General features: G+C 40.3%; 1 protein-coding gene across 1 annotated transcript; it reads left to right on the top strand.

The window, feature by feature from the left end:
- Positions 1-1,736: 1,736 nt before the first annotated feature.
- On the top strand, positions 1,737-14,669 carry LOC306739514 (uncharacterized protein; the record flags this gene model as incomplete). Its single annotated transcript, XM_079221535.1, has 9 exons — positions 1,737-1,805; positions 2,406-2,430; positions 2,534-2,581; positions 3,783-3,997; positions 11,178-11,412; positions 12,223-12,240; positions 12,334-12,357; positions 13,842-13,944; positions 14,027-14,669. 9 exons carry the CDS (start codon positions 1,737-1,739, stop codon positions 14,094-14,096), a joined length of 807 nt encoding a protein of 268 aa, XP_079077661.1. The 3' UTR covers positions 14,097-14,669.
- Between the last annotated feature and the right edge of the window lie 2,848 nt (positions 14,670-17,517).

Raw genomic sequence — 17,517 nt, 5'->3', positions numbered from 1 at the left:
GACGCCGACAATAACTGATGAGAAGAAGAGATAGTGTCAACCTGCCCCAGGGAAAGAAGAAGAGGGACAGGCTCACACCTAACACGCTGGTAATTACGTTACTAGTCCGACCAACCTGAAGGAAATAGTGTCCCTCAAAGGTGTCAGTAAATACCTCTGGCCTGTTATCTCACCCCGCAGTTAAATCATTATGATTTCAGAGTTATTGTCTTTCTGAGAGTCTTCTACGGCTCTGCCCTGGACGCTCTGTGGGACGTAACCCTAACACCCGTTGCATAGTAATTTCGTAGGACATCTGTACCATATTACTGCCTATTTAATTAAAAAAATTCTCACCAATTTGACCAACACTGCCAAGTCTTTACCCAGAGGAACTTACCTTAAGTAGAGTCGGGCGTCACCTGTGTATCACACTTTTTTATGGACAGGGGAAGAAGGTTAAATTAGTCTAAAGAACCAGCAAATGATACGGCTGTGGTTTTATTGCAGTTTTTTCACAAAGTCACTTACAACAATTTCCACTCAATGTAACAGTCACAGTGGTTAAGGATTTCTCAGGGTTTTTCTAAGTCGGGTTTCGCTGCTTTAAGCTCAGTCTCTAAAAGCTGGAGAATCTCAGTTTCATGCTAGCAGTCCTGATTTCTCCGGTTTTCCTAAATCAGCTTTCGCTGCTTTAAGCTCAGTCCTCTGATAGCAGAAGTGTCGTCCAGTCCCTAAAGCTGGAAGCTTGTCTTTCCTCCTCTGTGTCGCTGCTTGTATGCAGACAGCCCAGTTCCTTAAGCTTTCCTGTATCGAGGTCAACTTAAAGGAGGCTTCTCTCTCTCCTTTTTTCTCTTTTTTCTTTGCACAATAACATTAGCTGGTTCTACATACTATGCAGGTTATATTTGTATAACCATACTATGCAGGTTATATTTATAACTACTTAACACTTTATTGATAATATACATTTCAAGATGTTTTCAGGATTTTTTATTTTTATTTTTAGGGTAAACATGCCTGGACATGTTTCAGGTCTGGGTCGTAGGAAGTACATGTACAGTGTGGTTCTTGTTACAGTGGTCATGGTGCAAGAGGGTTGCTGCTCTTTTATAATAGTAACCTGCATATGAATTTTTTCAGTGGCAGTCTGCCAAGTTTCCGGTGTGAGTTGTTGCAATCTGGGCTGGTTGATACAATACTACCAGACACTCCGGTAAACATGCCTGCACTCTCCTACAAGAGATAATGATCTTGTGCTTTTTTCTGTTTAGTTGTTTATTTGTAAGTTACAAAGCTGTAAGTGGTTGAGCATGTGACTTAACTTAATGCTATTGAAGTGGCATTCTTTGCATATTTGGTGACAGCACAAAAATAAAAGTGGACTATGTGGACTGTTTGTCCAGGTGCTGCATTGTTTAGATGTTAGTAAGATGTTGCTATGGTTATGGTCTGTCACTGAAACATAGTGCTGGAGGAAAGTGCCTGGGGTGGTGGGACATACTGTTTCCAGTGTGTGGATGAGTGTTACTCTTTTGCTTCTCCTGTGCCAAGATTATGAAGATATGCTAATCTGCTGATGAATGGCACTGGAAACTCCCTATATCTCTGGTTCTAAAAAAAACACACCTGACCACTAATGTTCTGATTGTGCAAGTGTTCTTTTTTTAATCTACTAAATGTGTGTCTGTGTGTCTATTTCCCAGAAAACTGTCATTTCCCGGAACTCTGATTTTGACAAACAACGGGTCCGGAATATGACAAACCAGATCCTCACCATGAAGGAATGCCATGCCTACCTGCACTACACAAGCGACTGCTCCGAGGTAATAAACAGCTTCATATCCAGATGCAGCTCCAACATTTAACCAACAATTCAACATGACACGCCTCCACATATAAAATGTGTGAATGTGGAAATACAGCTGGGGTTTTCCCACATTTGTGTCTCCTCAGCGAGATGAGAAACGGGTTCAGAAATCAGTGGGTGGAATGGCGTATTGTCATGCTAACATCTGATAATTATCAGGGAACACAGTGTACAGCTGAAGCTGATGGGGACTGGCATTAGTTTAGCAGGTATATTTCGGCAGAAACAAAAGTGTTGTTTGAATTTCTCCAAACCCCAAACATATCTAGGTTACATTATTATAAAAGAGAAGCATCTTGACCACTGTAACAAGGACCACACTGTATAGTACTTCATACGACCCAGACCTGAAACATGTCCAGGCATGTTTACCCTAAAAAAACCTAATCCTGAAAACATCTCTAAATGTATTTTATCAATAAAGTGTTAAGTAGATGATTATTTCACCTGCAGATATTTGCATCAATTTCACATTTTTGAAGATCATTGTAAAAATTGAGCTATTGCACTATTCACTCACTCTCACTCATTTATGTGTATCTCCTTCCTCCTTTAGGGCTGGGAGGAAGCCCACTGCGAGAGTAAGTGTCTGTTATCCGTTGAAGACTGGTGCTACTCATGATGTGGGAATTTTAAAAGAAAGACATTTACTGATGTGTTCTCCACATCTTATCTGTCCTCTAGTCAACTGCAGTCTTATCTTGGATCCCAAGGATAATCTCACAACCACCGGTAGGTCTCAACAAATTCACTGCAGTTTGTGGTTTTGAATCTTTGTTGAAAGTGTATAATACACCCTCATTATCCGCCGGGGGCAGTTTAATAAAGTAACAGAACCGCAGTTCAACCACAGGACGCTTTTCCGTCATAAGGAAACAGGCGCAACAGCCATGCTTCTCGTAATTAGAAAGCTTGAGAGGAGAAAAAAATTAAAAAGTGTGCTCTTGCTGCTTGGTGTCAGTCACACTGAACATTATACAGCTGGAAAAAGGAGCTGAAAAAAAAGCTTTGCAAAATAACTCACATGTACTGTACTGTACATTTAGATTGAATAAAAACAGGGCGTCAATGAAGTTTACTGTGTCTTAAAGAGTTGTTCAGTTTGTGGTTCACCCGTCAGTGGAAAGTGGAAGAAGAGCAGTGACAGAGAATAAAAAAGGACGTGCACACCATAGAAAAGAAAGAGATAGTTTGGCTTCCAGGAGTTTTGTCCCATCATGTACTTTAAGAAATAGATTAACAGCTAGTTAGTTATAACAAATGTTAACACCTTTGAATATGAAGATAATAAATGTAAATTAAGTTAGAATTCTTGAACTAGAATAACAAACAGCTGTTTAGTGGTTATTGAGTTTGGCTTATGACTTTAGTCTCTTTGAAATGATATGACCAGATAATACACTGCATGCAGGAATGCAGTGGCCCTCCTTACATTTACCCTCCCAACAGCTTTAACAGAGAGTTGTAAATTAAAAAAGTGATTTAATTTAACCAAAGTAAAAGGGAGACTTTTGCCACGACTTATGCTACCTCACACTTCTATAATTCAAAGGCAAATGTTTAACCTTTTACACCACAGCAGTTATCTGATAACTTTAGGTCCTTTGCAGATTCAGATTAATAAAACAGAATATAACTCAGCAAATACATTTTGATGTATTTTCACAAGACAAGACTTCACTGATCACGGGGAAGAAATTAGTCCCACCTTTACCAGCTTCAACGTTAAGGTGACGAACATATTGGAAGCCGGCCAACATGAACGTGTGAAGCAAATTTAATCACAATCCATATATCCAATCGTTGTTGAGATATTTCCGTGGTGGTCATCCAGAGAGCCACGTTGCTAACATGGCTAATACATCTTTGACAATGTTTTTTAAATCATGTGATATGATATAACCCGTTTCCTTTCGTCTTTGTCTTCTTTCAGTGAACTCTACGTTGATCTGCATCACTAAGGATTGGTGTCTGTCCGAGCCCATGTTTGGTCTTGGGGTCTTCCTTATCGTGATAATTGTAGTCGCCGGCCTCGTGGCTCTGTGTTGCTTCTGGAAACGCAGAAGAGAATCTCAGACTGAGAGTGTTTCATACACTCCTGCCAAGGAGAATAATAACATGGAGCTCGAGAAGATGGAAGGGGGCATCGTAAAGACATAGAAAATAGGAGTTGATGTGGTACAAAAGAACAGTGGCTGAACAAGGATGAAAACTGACTACCTGTAGTCTAAATGTGGCCACTGTTCTTGAAAATAATAATGATGATAATGGTTTATCATACAACCGCGGGCTCAGTGACCAGACGTTTAAAGACTAGTAAAAATAAATGAAATAGAAATATACACTGTCAGTGCTAAACATACAAAACTATTATATAGCAATATAATTAATAATATATGTATACATATATTTTTAGTTATAGAGAGAGGAAGAGGATATAATTAATACAATTTCCATCTTAATTGTGTGTAACTCTTATTTTTCCGTTTTCCTTCATAACGTAAATGAGCTTCAGGGGTCCTCCTGGTCTGTGGAAAGACCAAGAGGACCCTTTCAGAGGGCCTAAGGCTCAGTTGAGGTTTATGGAATATATGTTCAAAAGACGTTTATTGCCGTTTTAATTTGTTCATGAGCGGTCTCATCTGCGTAAAACAGATGCCATGGGGAAGGAAGTATAATGGTGCAAAGTAAAGTGAGTTAAAGCAAATAAGCAGTACTGGATTGAGCATGAGAATATGATCTCTAGAGACACACGCAAAGACTTATTGTCTTTATAGTTGGTGACTTTCATGTGTGTAGTTCACTGAAACAAACTCAAGCATTGTTCAGAAGCTCTCACTGGCTTCCTGCTCTCTCTCTCTTGAGGTTTTACTCCGGCGAACGCCATCCAAAGCGAAACTGTGATGTGCGCAATGTCCACAGTTCTTAATGTTTCACGACTTGTTCATGAAAGCCATTGTTCAGTCATTGAGCTCAATGATCGGACTGCTCCAGTGTGTGCACATGTTAAACTCAGTCTTTGTCCCCTTTGTGCTGGAAGAACGAGGCTGCCGTTCTGGAGCCACCACATTTTCTCCCAAAACCAGCTTCTGAGTAAATCGGAGGCTGGGAATAGGCTGAGCTGTTGCAGAATCACAGTTCCCAGACTCAAATCTTGCAGCCCTAACTGAGGTTTGCGAGGTCTGGTTGTAAAGGAGCTTAACCAGATAGTCCTTTCACTTGCCCTGACACACCAAGCTGACCTCAGAGAACTATTTAGGAAAAGCATTTTTTGGGGGGTAAAAAAAAAGTCTGTATTGAGGTGGTCTCTCTCTTGCGTCTCTATTATCCTAAAGCTTGGGGGCATGTTTCAGCATTGAGAATCCTACTTAGTTTTGAATTGGGTTCAGCTTTCAGCTCCTGCGACTGCAACAGTTAAAAAAAGGCTTCAAAACCTAAATCCCAAAAGTCGCTGCAGCCTCCGATCACCCCGGAGGTCAAAAGGTCAGCGGTCACAGCGCCTGAATAGCTATCACATATAGCACATAAATGGTTGGATTAGAAATCCAGTGACCGAAACATGATCCATGGTTGACAGAAAAGGGAATGGAAATGAAAAAAAGGAAGATAACTTTCCATCAGATCATCTGACAAAAACCACATGATGTGGACTGTCAGAGCTCTTACTGATCGATAGTGATATTAATCTTCCTCTGTGGAAGTTGGGAGATTTATTTATTATAATGAAAAATAAATATAAAGAGTCATATATTACCTGACAGAGTTCATGGGACTCAAAGGTACATATACACATGTCCGTTGGCATGTTTGATCTCAGGGCTCCTGGATTCTGGTATGACTAGAAATCAGCTGTTTTAAAGGAGAATCCAAGGCTGTTTATCTGCTTTAGTTTATTTCCTCTTTGTACATCAATTTATATTCTTTGATTTATTGTGGTTTTGTAAGGTTCCTGTTCCTTACAGCTGCATATGTTTGTTATTTTTGTGGCAGCAAATGCTCCTTAAAAATATTGACATTAGGGCTGCAACTTTAAAAAGTAAAAAAAGAAATGTTATCAGCAATGCAGATTATAATTTCCCATTGCCCAAAGTGCGAAATACGCGTTCATATTTGTATCTGACAAACAGCCCACAACCGAAATGGATGCAATTCATTATCATCTTGATAGAGGAAATGCATAAAATCCTCGTATTTCAGAAACTGGAAACAGTATATTTTGCTTGATAAATGATGAATAATCAATTCGTTATCAAAATAGTTGCCAAGTAAAACCAGAACTGGGAGCTAAAAGAGGCTAAAAAGCTGACTGAGCTGCACATTTATGGGACTTTATGGGATTTATGGGACTCATTGTAGATCTCATTTGATCTCATGATATAACAATTCTGATTAATGCAGCTTTAAAGACGTTAATTTAAAGACGTTAATTTAATAATTTAAAGACGTTAATTTAGATTACTAAGTGATTCTATGGATTTTTGTTGTGTGTTTTGTGTACAATGTATTGGACCTGATTGTAAAGTTTGAATGAAAGTTAATCTATCACTTGTTTGGGAATACAAACTGTTTGTTTTGGCTATGAAATGATGTCGCTCAGAGCTGATCAATGTTGTTCTATATGAGTGTTTTCTGCAAAATAAATGATTTTAAATGGTCGTCTCAATTGTATATGTATTGTTTTTTTAAATGACAGCAATCTCTTTCTATGTATAAGGATTGACTGGTGTTAAAATTCTACACAAAGCACCTTTAGAGTATGTCCAAGGCAGAGAGTACGTGCTAATGGCAGTCAATGGCAGATTAAAGTAGGCAATACTAATTCAACTGTGCAAACTGTGGCATTAATAGTGCATTTGCACGTTTCAAGAAATATTCATATTTAATTATTAGTTACCGTATTAGTAGTTATATGCATATATACAAGGGCAGCTGTAACTCTTTTTACACACGTTTGTTTTTTTCCTCTCTTTTGTTCTACCTGTCGTTGACAGTTGAATCTATACATCTTTAAGAATGACATAAAACAGAACGATGTTAAAAACAATCAGACAGAGCAGATTCTCCGAAGAAGAGCAATGGTTAGAAGACGCCCATCGTCCTTCTGCGGGTGGTAAATTTCCACTTTCTTGCCCAACTTTGAGAGACAGGGAGGTGTCAAGCGTTGTCCTCCTTCACGCGCAGTGACACTGCAGATCACGCGCGCCGGCTCCATCTCTGGGTTCAATAACGGTACGTGACGCGTTTAGTTACTTAGTTTGTTTCAAATGTTGTAATTCTTCAAGACAACACGTTACTCTTAACTCTAAAAACACTTTGCTCTGACTCCAGCTGCTCTTATCACAATGTCTCGCGGTATATTCTCATCCCTTGGCAGAAGTGGGTGGTTCCAACTCGTTGGTACACTGAGCGGCCATAGTTTTGGCTGCTGGAGCAACGTGCAGCAACTGGACCTACGACGACCACCGGTGTGTTGTTTCTCTGTCAGCATCCGTGCTTCTGTGCAGCTATTTCAGACTTCAGTGGAAGGCTTTTGCCGTCGGCGGTGAGTTGTATCTCTTTATTACCTTTCGAGTATTTTCGAAACAATTCGCCGAAACATTAAACAGGGAAATAACTCAGAACAAAACACAAGAAAATGCCTCACTAGCAGCTACGAGGTCGCTCAGCTCATAGCGAGACACGGGACACCTTCATAACGAAGAGCCTCACTAAAGTCACAGGAATAATGTGCCCGGAAAAGATGCCGGAATTCAACAAAGTGAGCATGTCACACGAATACTTCTCAGCTAACTTAAAGCATCAGGTGTCAGATGAAGCTCGTGCTTTTGATTGATTGAGTGTGATGAGAGCTCAGACGCCATAGACACCGCTCAGCTGTTCATGTTTTTGCGGGGAGTTGACGATAACTTTTGCATCCCGGAGGAGCTGCTGGGTCTGAGGAGTCTCAAGGGCACGACAACGGCGAAAGACATGTCTGAAGCTGTGTCAGATCCACTACAGAAGTTCAACCTTTCCGCTCTCTCTCTCTCTCTCTCTCTCTCTCTCTCTCGCTCTCGCTCTGAGGTCGCTGCTCAGTCGCGGCTCCACGCTGCAGCGGTTTTATTCCCTGAGATCAGAAATTGACCCGTTCTCGAAAGAGGACCGACCTCTTCATGAACTGAGTGACCCTCTATGGTGTGCAGACTTCGCATTTCTAGTCGATCTTACTCATCACCTCAACTCACTGAACAAGAGCCTGCGAGGCAAAGACCAGGTACCACAACTTTACGCACACATGAAAGCATTCTGTGTTTATAATATGATGAAAAAATATGATTCTCAATATATCTTTGAGACACAACTACGTTGTCTGAAAACAGAGCAGCTTTTCCAGAGGTCAACCCACTGGCGTTTCTAGGATTCAAAGAAAGTGAGGGCTTAGCCCCAAGGGAAGTGGCATGTTTTTGTGGCCCATTTGGAGACGCAGATATCCATTGTTTCAGACAGTTCATAGATTGGTTCCATCAGATAGAGTGTGATTTTGCTCTGTAGTTTTGCTTGCATTCATTCAGTATATGATAACACAAGAGACAGAATGTTAGGGTCATAGTGAGCACAACTATTAACCTTTCTCAAATAAGAGAGAGATAAATATGTTTCCTGCTTGTAAAGGAAAGACTGATAAACTAGCTTTCATATCCGCGTCACTCCCAAATCCAACGGATGGAGAATGGACCTGACAGTGTCAACTTTTGAGTTGTTTACTTGTTTTATTTTGAGCAGAAGGGAATAAGATTTTGATCAACATTTACATCTACTTTGTTGTCCGTGTAGTTTTTACATGATACTAGTGATATTTTATGCTCATTTGGACACTATCACTGAGATAAAGATGAACTAGTTCAGTGTCAAATATAACATTCAATGAAAAAAAAAAACATGAATAACAAAAATGAATACAAGTACATCTTGATTATGGAATGACAAATATTGTATGATGGGCTGAAATGGAAGGCACCCAATGCATTCACTATAATCAAGCCAAACTAGGATTGCAATGTACAGAGAAAAACACTATCGGACTAGATCCAGGAAGCATTAGAGGCAGATAAAAAAATACACAAAAATAGCTAGCTAATGCTGTGTTCACACCGAACGCGACACGATTTGTCACGTTGCGCTTACGCTTCAGTTTACTCGCTGTACTTCAGTTACAAAGACAAATCGCGGGGGGGCGTGGCTTATCGCTTCTCTCCCTGAAAAAGAGTTATCTTTTCCGGTATCGACTATGGAATAAATAACCACTAGTTCTGCTTTATACTTGTTGTGGAAGTCCCAAAAATATCGGAACATCAAACGCCCTCGTGTCTGGGTTCATAACATCATCCGTAGCCGCACACAGCTCGGTGAATTTCACCGACTCATCCAGGAACTGCGTCTGGCTTATCTCTATAAAATGGATACCGTTTCCGCCATCCACCATGGAAATAACCACTAATTCTGCTTTATACTTGTTGTGTAAATTTCACATACGTCGTAACATCGAACTCCATCGTGTCTGGGTTCATAATATTATCTGTAGTCTCACAACAGCGTCTGAATGACGGCCACTACCAGCGCTACTTCTGGCGGAGCAGCAACAGTTTGATTCAGCGACGGCAAGACGGCGGAGGTGACGGGCGGAGCTTCTCAACGCTGATTCTCAACGCTGATTCTCAACGCTGATTCTCAACGCTGATTGGCTGACGCAACTATGACTCACGCGATTTGTTTCTGGGCGTCGGCCAATAAGCAGAGTGTGCACCCGCTGTGCACCCGCGTCTGTGCATTGACTTTACATGTAATTTGGTCGCGCGGCAAATTCAGGTCGCGTTTGGTGTGAACACAGCATTAGTGTTAACATAGCCCACTACAGTATTCCCTTTCATTTGCCTCAAGTAAACATAAATGTAAGCAGGTAACCATTGTTAAAAACTACAGATAGCCACATTCTGTAACCACCTGTACTTGCATTCCCTCAGTGCATCATTTACTGTGAGCTATACTCCTCGGTATAGTTTACTTGGAGCTAAACTCCTTGGTATAATCCGGCTTCAGCCCTCCTAAAACTGGCCTACGATGCCCCTAGGTCAACCTTTCTGCTAAAATGGGAAAATATGTGTCTGTCATCACTTCTCATGACAGAATTCAGTCACCGCTTCCAATATTTGTTTTATCAAGCTGTTCTCGACTCCCTTCCTGAGTACACACGCATGAACAAGTTTGAATAAAGGCACGTGGCTGTTCCTCAAGTTGTGGGTCGTCTGTTGCAGAGCCCCGCAACAGAAGCGCTACATGCCCTTTCCTGTGCCCCCCCCCCCCACTCACATGATGCCAGCGTCGCAGGAAAGAAAGCGCTGCTCAAATCTCTGCGTGGCTATAACAACCTCTTCCTAAATTGATGTCAGGAAACATATTCAGTAACACCTAAGTCAAACCTAGATTTTTTTAATTTTTTTTACAAACATTTAATAATCTTCTGTTGCATGGACTACATGAACACTTTGCACGTTCCTGAAGGCTGCAGCCACGGCATGTGCAGCGATGTTGGGGCTACTGTTGAGGCTGGGTTCATGTATGCTGGATCATTTATTAAAACAAACAAACTATATTTTGACTTCAGGATATTTTATTTAATTCAATAAGGCTTTGAGTTTGTCTAATTTGGATTTTTTTTTTTTACATTTCTTATTCTTTAACTAAAATCTTTATGCAGAACCTTTTTCCTATACTGCTAGCTGTTGTTACATACCCAGGAAATATGATGCCAAATATATCAAAATGACTCACTGTACACAGACTCTCATAATAAGGCTGCAGGAAGTATGCATTGGACATTAAGTCGACTGTATTGATTCTAGTTTAACAGTTTCGACTTGAAACTGACAGACCTTTTATTTATACCATGCCAATAATACAAATAGACTTTTACAGTACAAAGGATCAGTCAGCATGGAGGGAAAATTGCTTCTTTTTTATTTTATTTCCACAACTACAAATCACAAGTTAATGGAACTTTCTCCCTTTGTCATGAATCACAGATTCAGGTTAAACGCTATCAGGACTCACTTGAGTTAAAACATGAGACGAGCTCGATTTGTTTAGTAGAAAGTGCTGACGGGGTCAAATGTATCACTATATACGTTTTTGAATTTATTTGTTTTTCTTTATTTCTCCTGTAATTACTTCTTGACATATCTCATATGTCGGAATCCAAAAATAAATGTCCAGGATCAACTTGTCTTTCTAAGGCCTCTCTCCCCCTTCTCCCCCTCCTCCCCCCACACAGATGTCTTTCATTTGTCTTCAGTCCAAACCAAACATCAGTCATGTGGATCAGGTGTATGAGGACGGCACTGACAACAGCAACATATATTTTGGGAATGGTACGCCTCCACCCTGCTCCTCCGCCCACCCACCTCCGCCCTCCAATTGTACGGTGTGTTTCAACCACCAGTACGTCTACGCCGTTTGCTCCGACCTGCTGAAGAACGTGAAGCTGATGATGGAGGGAGCTGGTCAAACAATAGACCTCACCAAGAGCGGTAAGAGATGAACTGAGGTTCATTTGCTTTTTTAAATCAAATCACAACTTCATGTTAGTACCCGTGTGGGTGACTGTGGCTCAGTGGTGAGGTCGTCCTTCAATCAGATGATCGGCGGTTTGATCCCCGGCTCCGCTAGTTCATGTCAATGTCCTTGAGCAAGACACTTAACCCCAAATTGCTCCCGTAGCTGCTGTACCTACAGTGTAGGTAGGTGTATTAATGTGTGTATGAATGTTAGTTACTCCTGATGGGGAGGTGGCCCCATGCATGGTAGCCCCTCCCATCAGTGTGTGAATGGGTGATGTGATGCACCTCCTCTCCTTCTGCTGACATGGATTGTGGTTATCTGGATCGTGGTCCATGCCTACTACTCATTACATGAATAATTTCTGTCATATTCATTTAATGTGCTGTAACTCTGTTACGTTATTCATTCTGGTCACATGACATCTATTGCTTCTGTCCATCCGGGGAGAAGGATCCTCCTCTGTTGCACTCCCGAAGGTTTCTTCCCTTTTCCCCCTGTGAAAGGGTTTTTACTATCTTTATTATCTATACTGTTAAAGCGCTTTGAGTGTTCAGAAGACTAGAAAAGCGTGAAACAAGTACAGTCATTGACCCGTGTATCTCTTTCCACTTGTCTCACAAATAGCTGATACCCCTTCCACTATGAGTCATGTTCCCGCTACATTAATGGACTAATTGTTTGGTTACATGAAAAAAAACCATGGTTTCAAACTGAATTATGTCCGAGTCTCTTTACTGTGTGACCAATAACTGTAAACTGTTATGTGTGTTTTACCGCAGAGTGCCCCGGACTTCTAGGTGAGTGTCTTCTCTTTATTTACATGATTGACATCCGAGTGGAATATCTTGTGGGAAAATTACTACAATAACGGTTTCCTATCGTTCTTTCAGCCACAAATGAAAATGCGGACTTAGGTGAGTAGTTCTGACTACCGATCAGCAGGTTGCTCATTGTTATATGTACTTCACACCTAAGAGGGACACATTTACTGAGATTTCTAACTCTCGTTAATGTAGGTGCAATATTAGTAAAATGTGGAGAAATCGGCATGTTTCAAGTTAGTGGTTAGAATGAGAAAGAAATATCTGATTATGCTAAGCCAACTGATGTTATTTACAGTGTTTTTATAATGTGTCATTTCTGTGATTTAAAGTCTTCCAGATTGACGTTAATGTTTAAACTTTACTAAAAGTAAACTACTAAACCCCATTAATAATACACCCCTCCTCTCCGGCTCAACCAGCGAGACAGGACGAGTGAAACAGTAGAGATGGAATAAAGAGGCGGTCGCTTGTTTAAACAAAGCCGTGAATTATAAAAGAATGAAAGATTATTTTTTGGTTTCTTACGGTGGTTACGCTCTAAAGCACAAGTAAACACACCCGCACCTCCTCACAAACCTGCAGGAAAGGTCTGATATATAGCACCATGCAGAAGAGAGATTAACACACACACACACACACACACACACACACACACACACACACACACACACTCCTCTGCCACTTTGAGCCTCGGTACACCGAGGTGCCTGCAAAGCGGCCTTGTTTGACCTAAGAGCGGGTGCACACTGCTTATTGGCCGACGCCCAGAAACATCCTGAACACAGCAAAGTAAGAAGCACAAGGAACATACAGGCAGAGGGATACACACACCACCACACACTTTTAGTGGGTCACAGTGACGATTGAGAGGGATTATGTCTTTAGCAGTTTTTTTTTTTTTTTTTAAGAAATGGTGGTTGCCTATTGATAATAATGTATTGTTGTACTATTATACGATATATCATGAGAATATTAGCACTATTATTAATGCAAATAAGCAGAATCTTCATGGTGTAGTTAGTTGAGGTGGATCTCATTTTGAACTATTAACTAATGATTATTCTCATCATGGATTAATCTGCAGATTATTTCCTCCATTATTGGACTGATTGTTTGGTTTATAAAAACAGTGACAGATGACATCACAACGACCCCGAATTTTGTTCAATCAACAGTCCAAACCTCAGCATTATTACTTATATATTACAAGTATTACAACATATTAGAATGAGAAGCAGCGCAACTTCACATCTTGTGAATGTGGAACCATTAAATGTTTAAACATGAAAATAACTTAAACCATCAAAATAGTTGCAGCTGTATAACCCATTGGGTAGTTCAACCATTACATTTTAAATTTCACATGTTCTGTCTGTAAAAATGTGTAAAATAACCAAAGTTGTCTGGGAAATGTAGTGGAGTAAAAAGAACAATATTTCCCTCTGAGATTTAGTCTAGTAGAAAGTTACGTGAGACGTAAAAACTCAGGTAAAGTAAAAGTACCTCAAATGTGTACCTAATTACAGTTGCATTCCACCACTTCTCCTCTTGGTTGTTTCTTCTGTGGCTGACAGGTGCACAGAATTGGTGGGTGCTCCTCCTCCTCGTACTCATCGTGATGGTCATCCTTGTGGTTGCTCTCAAGAAATGTCCAAAAAAGATGTGCAAAAAAGAACGGTATAAAACGTCGTCCTCCTTTATGACCACATGAAACATGAATGAATGGTTGGTTGACCTCTGACCTCTCCTGTGTTCACAGAGTGAAGGATGCAGCGGAGGAACTTCCCATGAATACTTTAAACCAATCCCCCCAAGGTGGGGAAGACTAAGCGATTGTTATATGAAACTGTAAATCATAGCTTGTTTTATAAAAAAAAAGCCCCAAACTGCTGTATTTTGATGTATTGAACACCATAAGTAATATACAAGTGAAATATATGGTTTGGTACATGTGCACAAATGTGCGCCAATGCAAATTTTGGAGACTTCGCCTGAATGTTCTCTGTACTAAACCCTCTCTAACTTTGTTCTGCTTCACTTTATCAAAGTCAACTTTTGCAGAGAGAATGTTCACATATTGTGTTATGATTTGGGTTACAGTTAGACCTTACAGCTGCATCATTTCAAAGAAATAATCATCCTGAAAGTGATTTTCTTGTAGGCAGACCTGAAACCTTTTGGGTATGCAATTTTCGAGGAAAGGGCCTAAAAAATAGGTGTAATATAAATATAAATTATCTATACACTTTGTTTTTAAATGAACTGGTACGTTGAGTATTTATTTTATTTTAAATTAAAATGTGTGATAATTTAAACCTTTGTATCATTGCGGCATTATTATAACTAAAGTTTCTATCCGATAATGAGAAATCAGGCATGTCACTCAAATACACAATGTATATTTAAATGTGGAACATTCCAATAAACAGATTGAAGTTGACTCTTTTTCTTTCTTTTTATAATATTATGTAATTAGTCATCACGTTACAAAAAAGCAAGCAAGGCCTCATGGGAGATGTTGAGAATTACCTTTACTGCCTGAAACAGGAGTAGATACTCATGCATCACTTTATTTTCCCTGTATACAAACTTTGAGTATTTGTAAGTAGTGATGTGTCCTTTCATGTCGAGGCTTCGATGCGCTTGTCGAGTAATCCAGGTAGATTTTGGTGAAGCGCGTATCGAGGCTTGTGTCGATGACGTATGTGGAGACGTTCGAAGCCTCGCGAGCCGGCCGTACCACGTGACTGATTCAAGAATGGTTCGTGGGTTTGCCGTGCGATTTGAAATATAAGGGGCAGCGAAACTCAATGAATTTCCCCCTTCCGCTCTGTAACAGCTTCATGTGTGCCTGTGAAAGGGTATTTTATAAAGCAGGCGAAATAGTCTCAACAAGCCCAGCACTGTGGAAAAACCTATTTTTACTTAAAAAATTGGACACATCAACATGAACTAGAAATTGCATTTCCTGCTGAAAATGCGTTGGAATGCAAAAAGCTGAAGCTTAAAGCTTAAATATTTGACAATTTAGCGGAATATAGCTGAAAATAGCTAAATATAGCTGAACATAGCTGAATACAGCTGAATTTAGCTGAAAATAGCTGAATATAGCTTAAAATAGCTGAAAAGATAAATTACCTGCTGAAAAGTGTTGAAGCCCAAAAGCGTTGAACTGAACTGCTGAACATCCTTAATGTAATGGAAAAGTTGGAAGCAAAACTGCAACATCTAAATAATCCAAGAGATACATTAAAGGTAGTAGTTGTAGTTGCAGTAGTAGAAATAACAGTAGCATGAGTGAAAGCAGTAGTTGTAGTCGCAGAAGTAGTAGTTATAGTAGTAGTAGTAGTATAAATAACAGTAGTATGAGTAGAAGTAGTAGTTGTAGGAGTATTTGAAATTACAGTAATAGTAGTAGTTGAAATAACGTAATAGCAGTAGCAGTTTAGTAGTCATATTAATAGCTGTAGTAGTAATAGTTATAGCAGTAGTAGTATTAGTAGCAGGAGTAGCAGTAGTAGTAATAGTCCAAATATTAGCAGCAGTAGTCAAAGTATTAGTCTGCGCATTAAGTATTTAATACAAAAATCCTCATTTGAGCTTCATGTTATGATACAGTTAATTCATGGGGCTTTTATTTTGAAAGGGAAGACAGACAGACAGGAGGCTTTACAATGCCTTTGACTGAATATCTGCATGAATATCTCCAAGTCACACATTCCAATGTGTGTGCAGATTGTGTACAAAACCATCATATTTGGAGGCAAAAACATGCTCAAATCACCATGATAGTACATTCAACAGAGAGGAGAGGAGGAGACGATCGCACTGATATCCTTGATATTTTTCTGGAGTTTAAATAGACGTGGGAGCAACAGCTCCACTGAGGCTCACGTTCACACACACACGGGCAACAGTGCGCGCGACCTATATTACCACGTGCACGCGCGGCCGTTCACACGCGGCCGGTCGCGCGCGGCCGTTCACGTGCGCACGTACACACGCGGACATGGACACACAGTCAGTGAGCAAAGCAAACTTCATGCTAGTGATCAAATTCCATTCCTCTCCACCAACAGCACCTGTTTTCTGTGTGTGTGTGTGTGTGTGTGTGTGTGTGTGTGTGTGTGTGTGTGTGTGTGTGTGTGTGTGTGTGTGTGTGTGTGTGTGTGTGTGTCCAAATATGAAAAGTCATAGCCGTCATCTCCTTAAGTAGCTGAATATTGTAATATTTGAACGGTTTCTGTAGCTGTATATATGAAGGAGGAGATGAGGTGCAAAATACGTACGGAAGAAATAGAAGTTGATTAAAGAAGACGATAACAATAATGCTGGAAGCATTCCAACTAACTAGCGGAGCCGAGGCTCGAAACACCGATCCTCTGACTGAAAGTCGGATATTCTAACCACTGACCCACAGTCACATCACTCTCTCAACTTGTTTCGAGTTTTGATTTTGACCCCGCCATTATATCATGAAGATAGACACAATATTAATAAGTTAATAATTGATGTATTGGCATCACAAACATAATTTATTCAATTTAAAGCTTCACACACCAAAGCCATGGTGTCGTTATGATCACTCTGCCTGTTTTACATCTATTGTCCACTTGGTGGCGCAGTAGAGCAAATGAAGCTCCATGAAGCTTCGGCTCATGAGCGAACCAATTGGATGGAAAGCTTCAATGCTTCAGGAAGCTTCATCTCACCATCACTATTTGTAAGTCAAATAACTCGAGGAAAACAAGAGGCGGACTGGACCACTAAGCATGGTTGAAGCTGCCTGCTGCAAGCTATTTGTTGTTCATGGGGAAAAAACATATTTAAAATTACCTGCTACACTATCGATTGGTTTGCATCATTTCTTGCTATAATTTTGTCTCCAAAAACCTACAGTAAAGGATAATTTGCGAATGCTTAACATGCAATTTGACTCACCTCTCAACTCCGCCCACTCTCCTTCTCTTGCTTCTTCTGATTGACTGACGCACATGTGACTCCTGCAGGAAACCAAACGCTGCAGATAACTTCACAACTAATTAATCTGCGGCGTGCCTCCAGTCTGATGAGTCAGATTTCTCTGCTATTATCGCAGACTCTGACCACACACTTCTACTAAAGATTTCTACTGATGTGGTGAGGTTTAGCCAGCTGTGGAGGAAGCGGCAGTTTACTTGATAAATGTAGTTTCTTTGCATGTTCAGATTGACAATAAAACCAATACATTGTGAAGTAGTGACATAGATG

The sequence above is a fragment of the Taurulus bubalis genome, assembly GCF_910589615.1.
Source record: "Taurulus bubalis genome assembly, chromosome: 7".
NCBI classification, from domain to species: Eukaryota; Metazoa; Chordata; class Actinopteri; order Perciformes; family Cottidae; genus Taurulus; species Taurulus bubalis.
The sequence above is the reverse complement of the archived record's forward strand: the minus strand, read 5'-3'. Positions and strand labels throughout refer to the sequence as shown.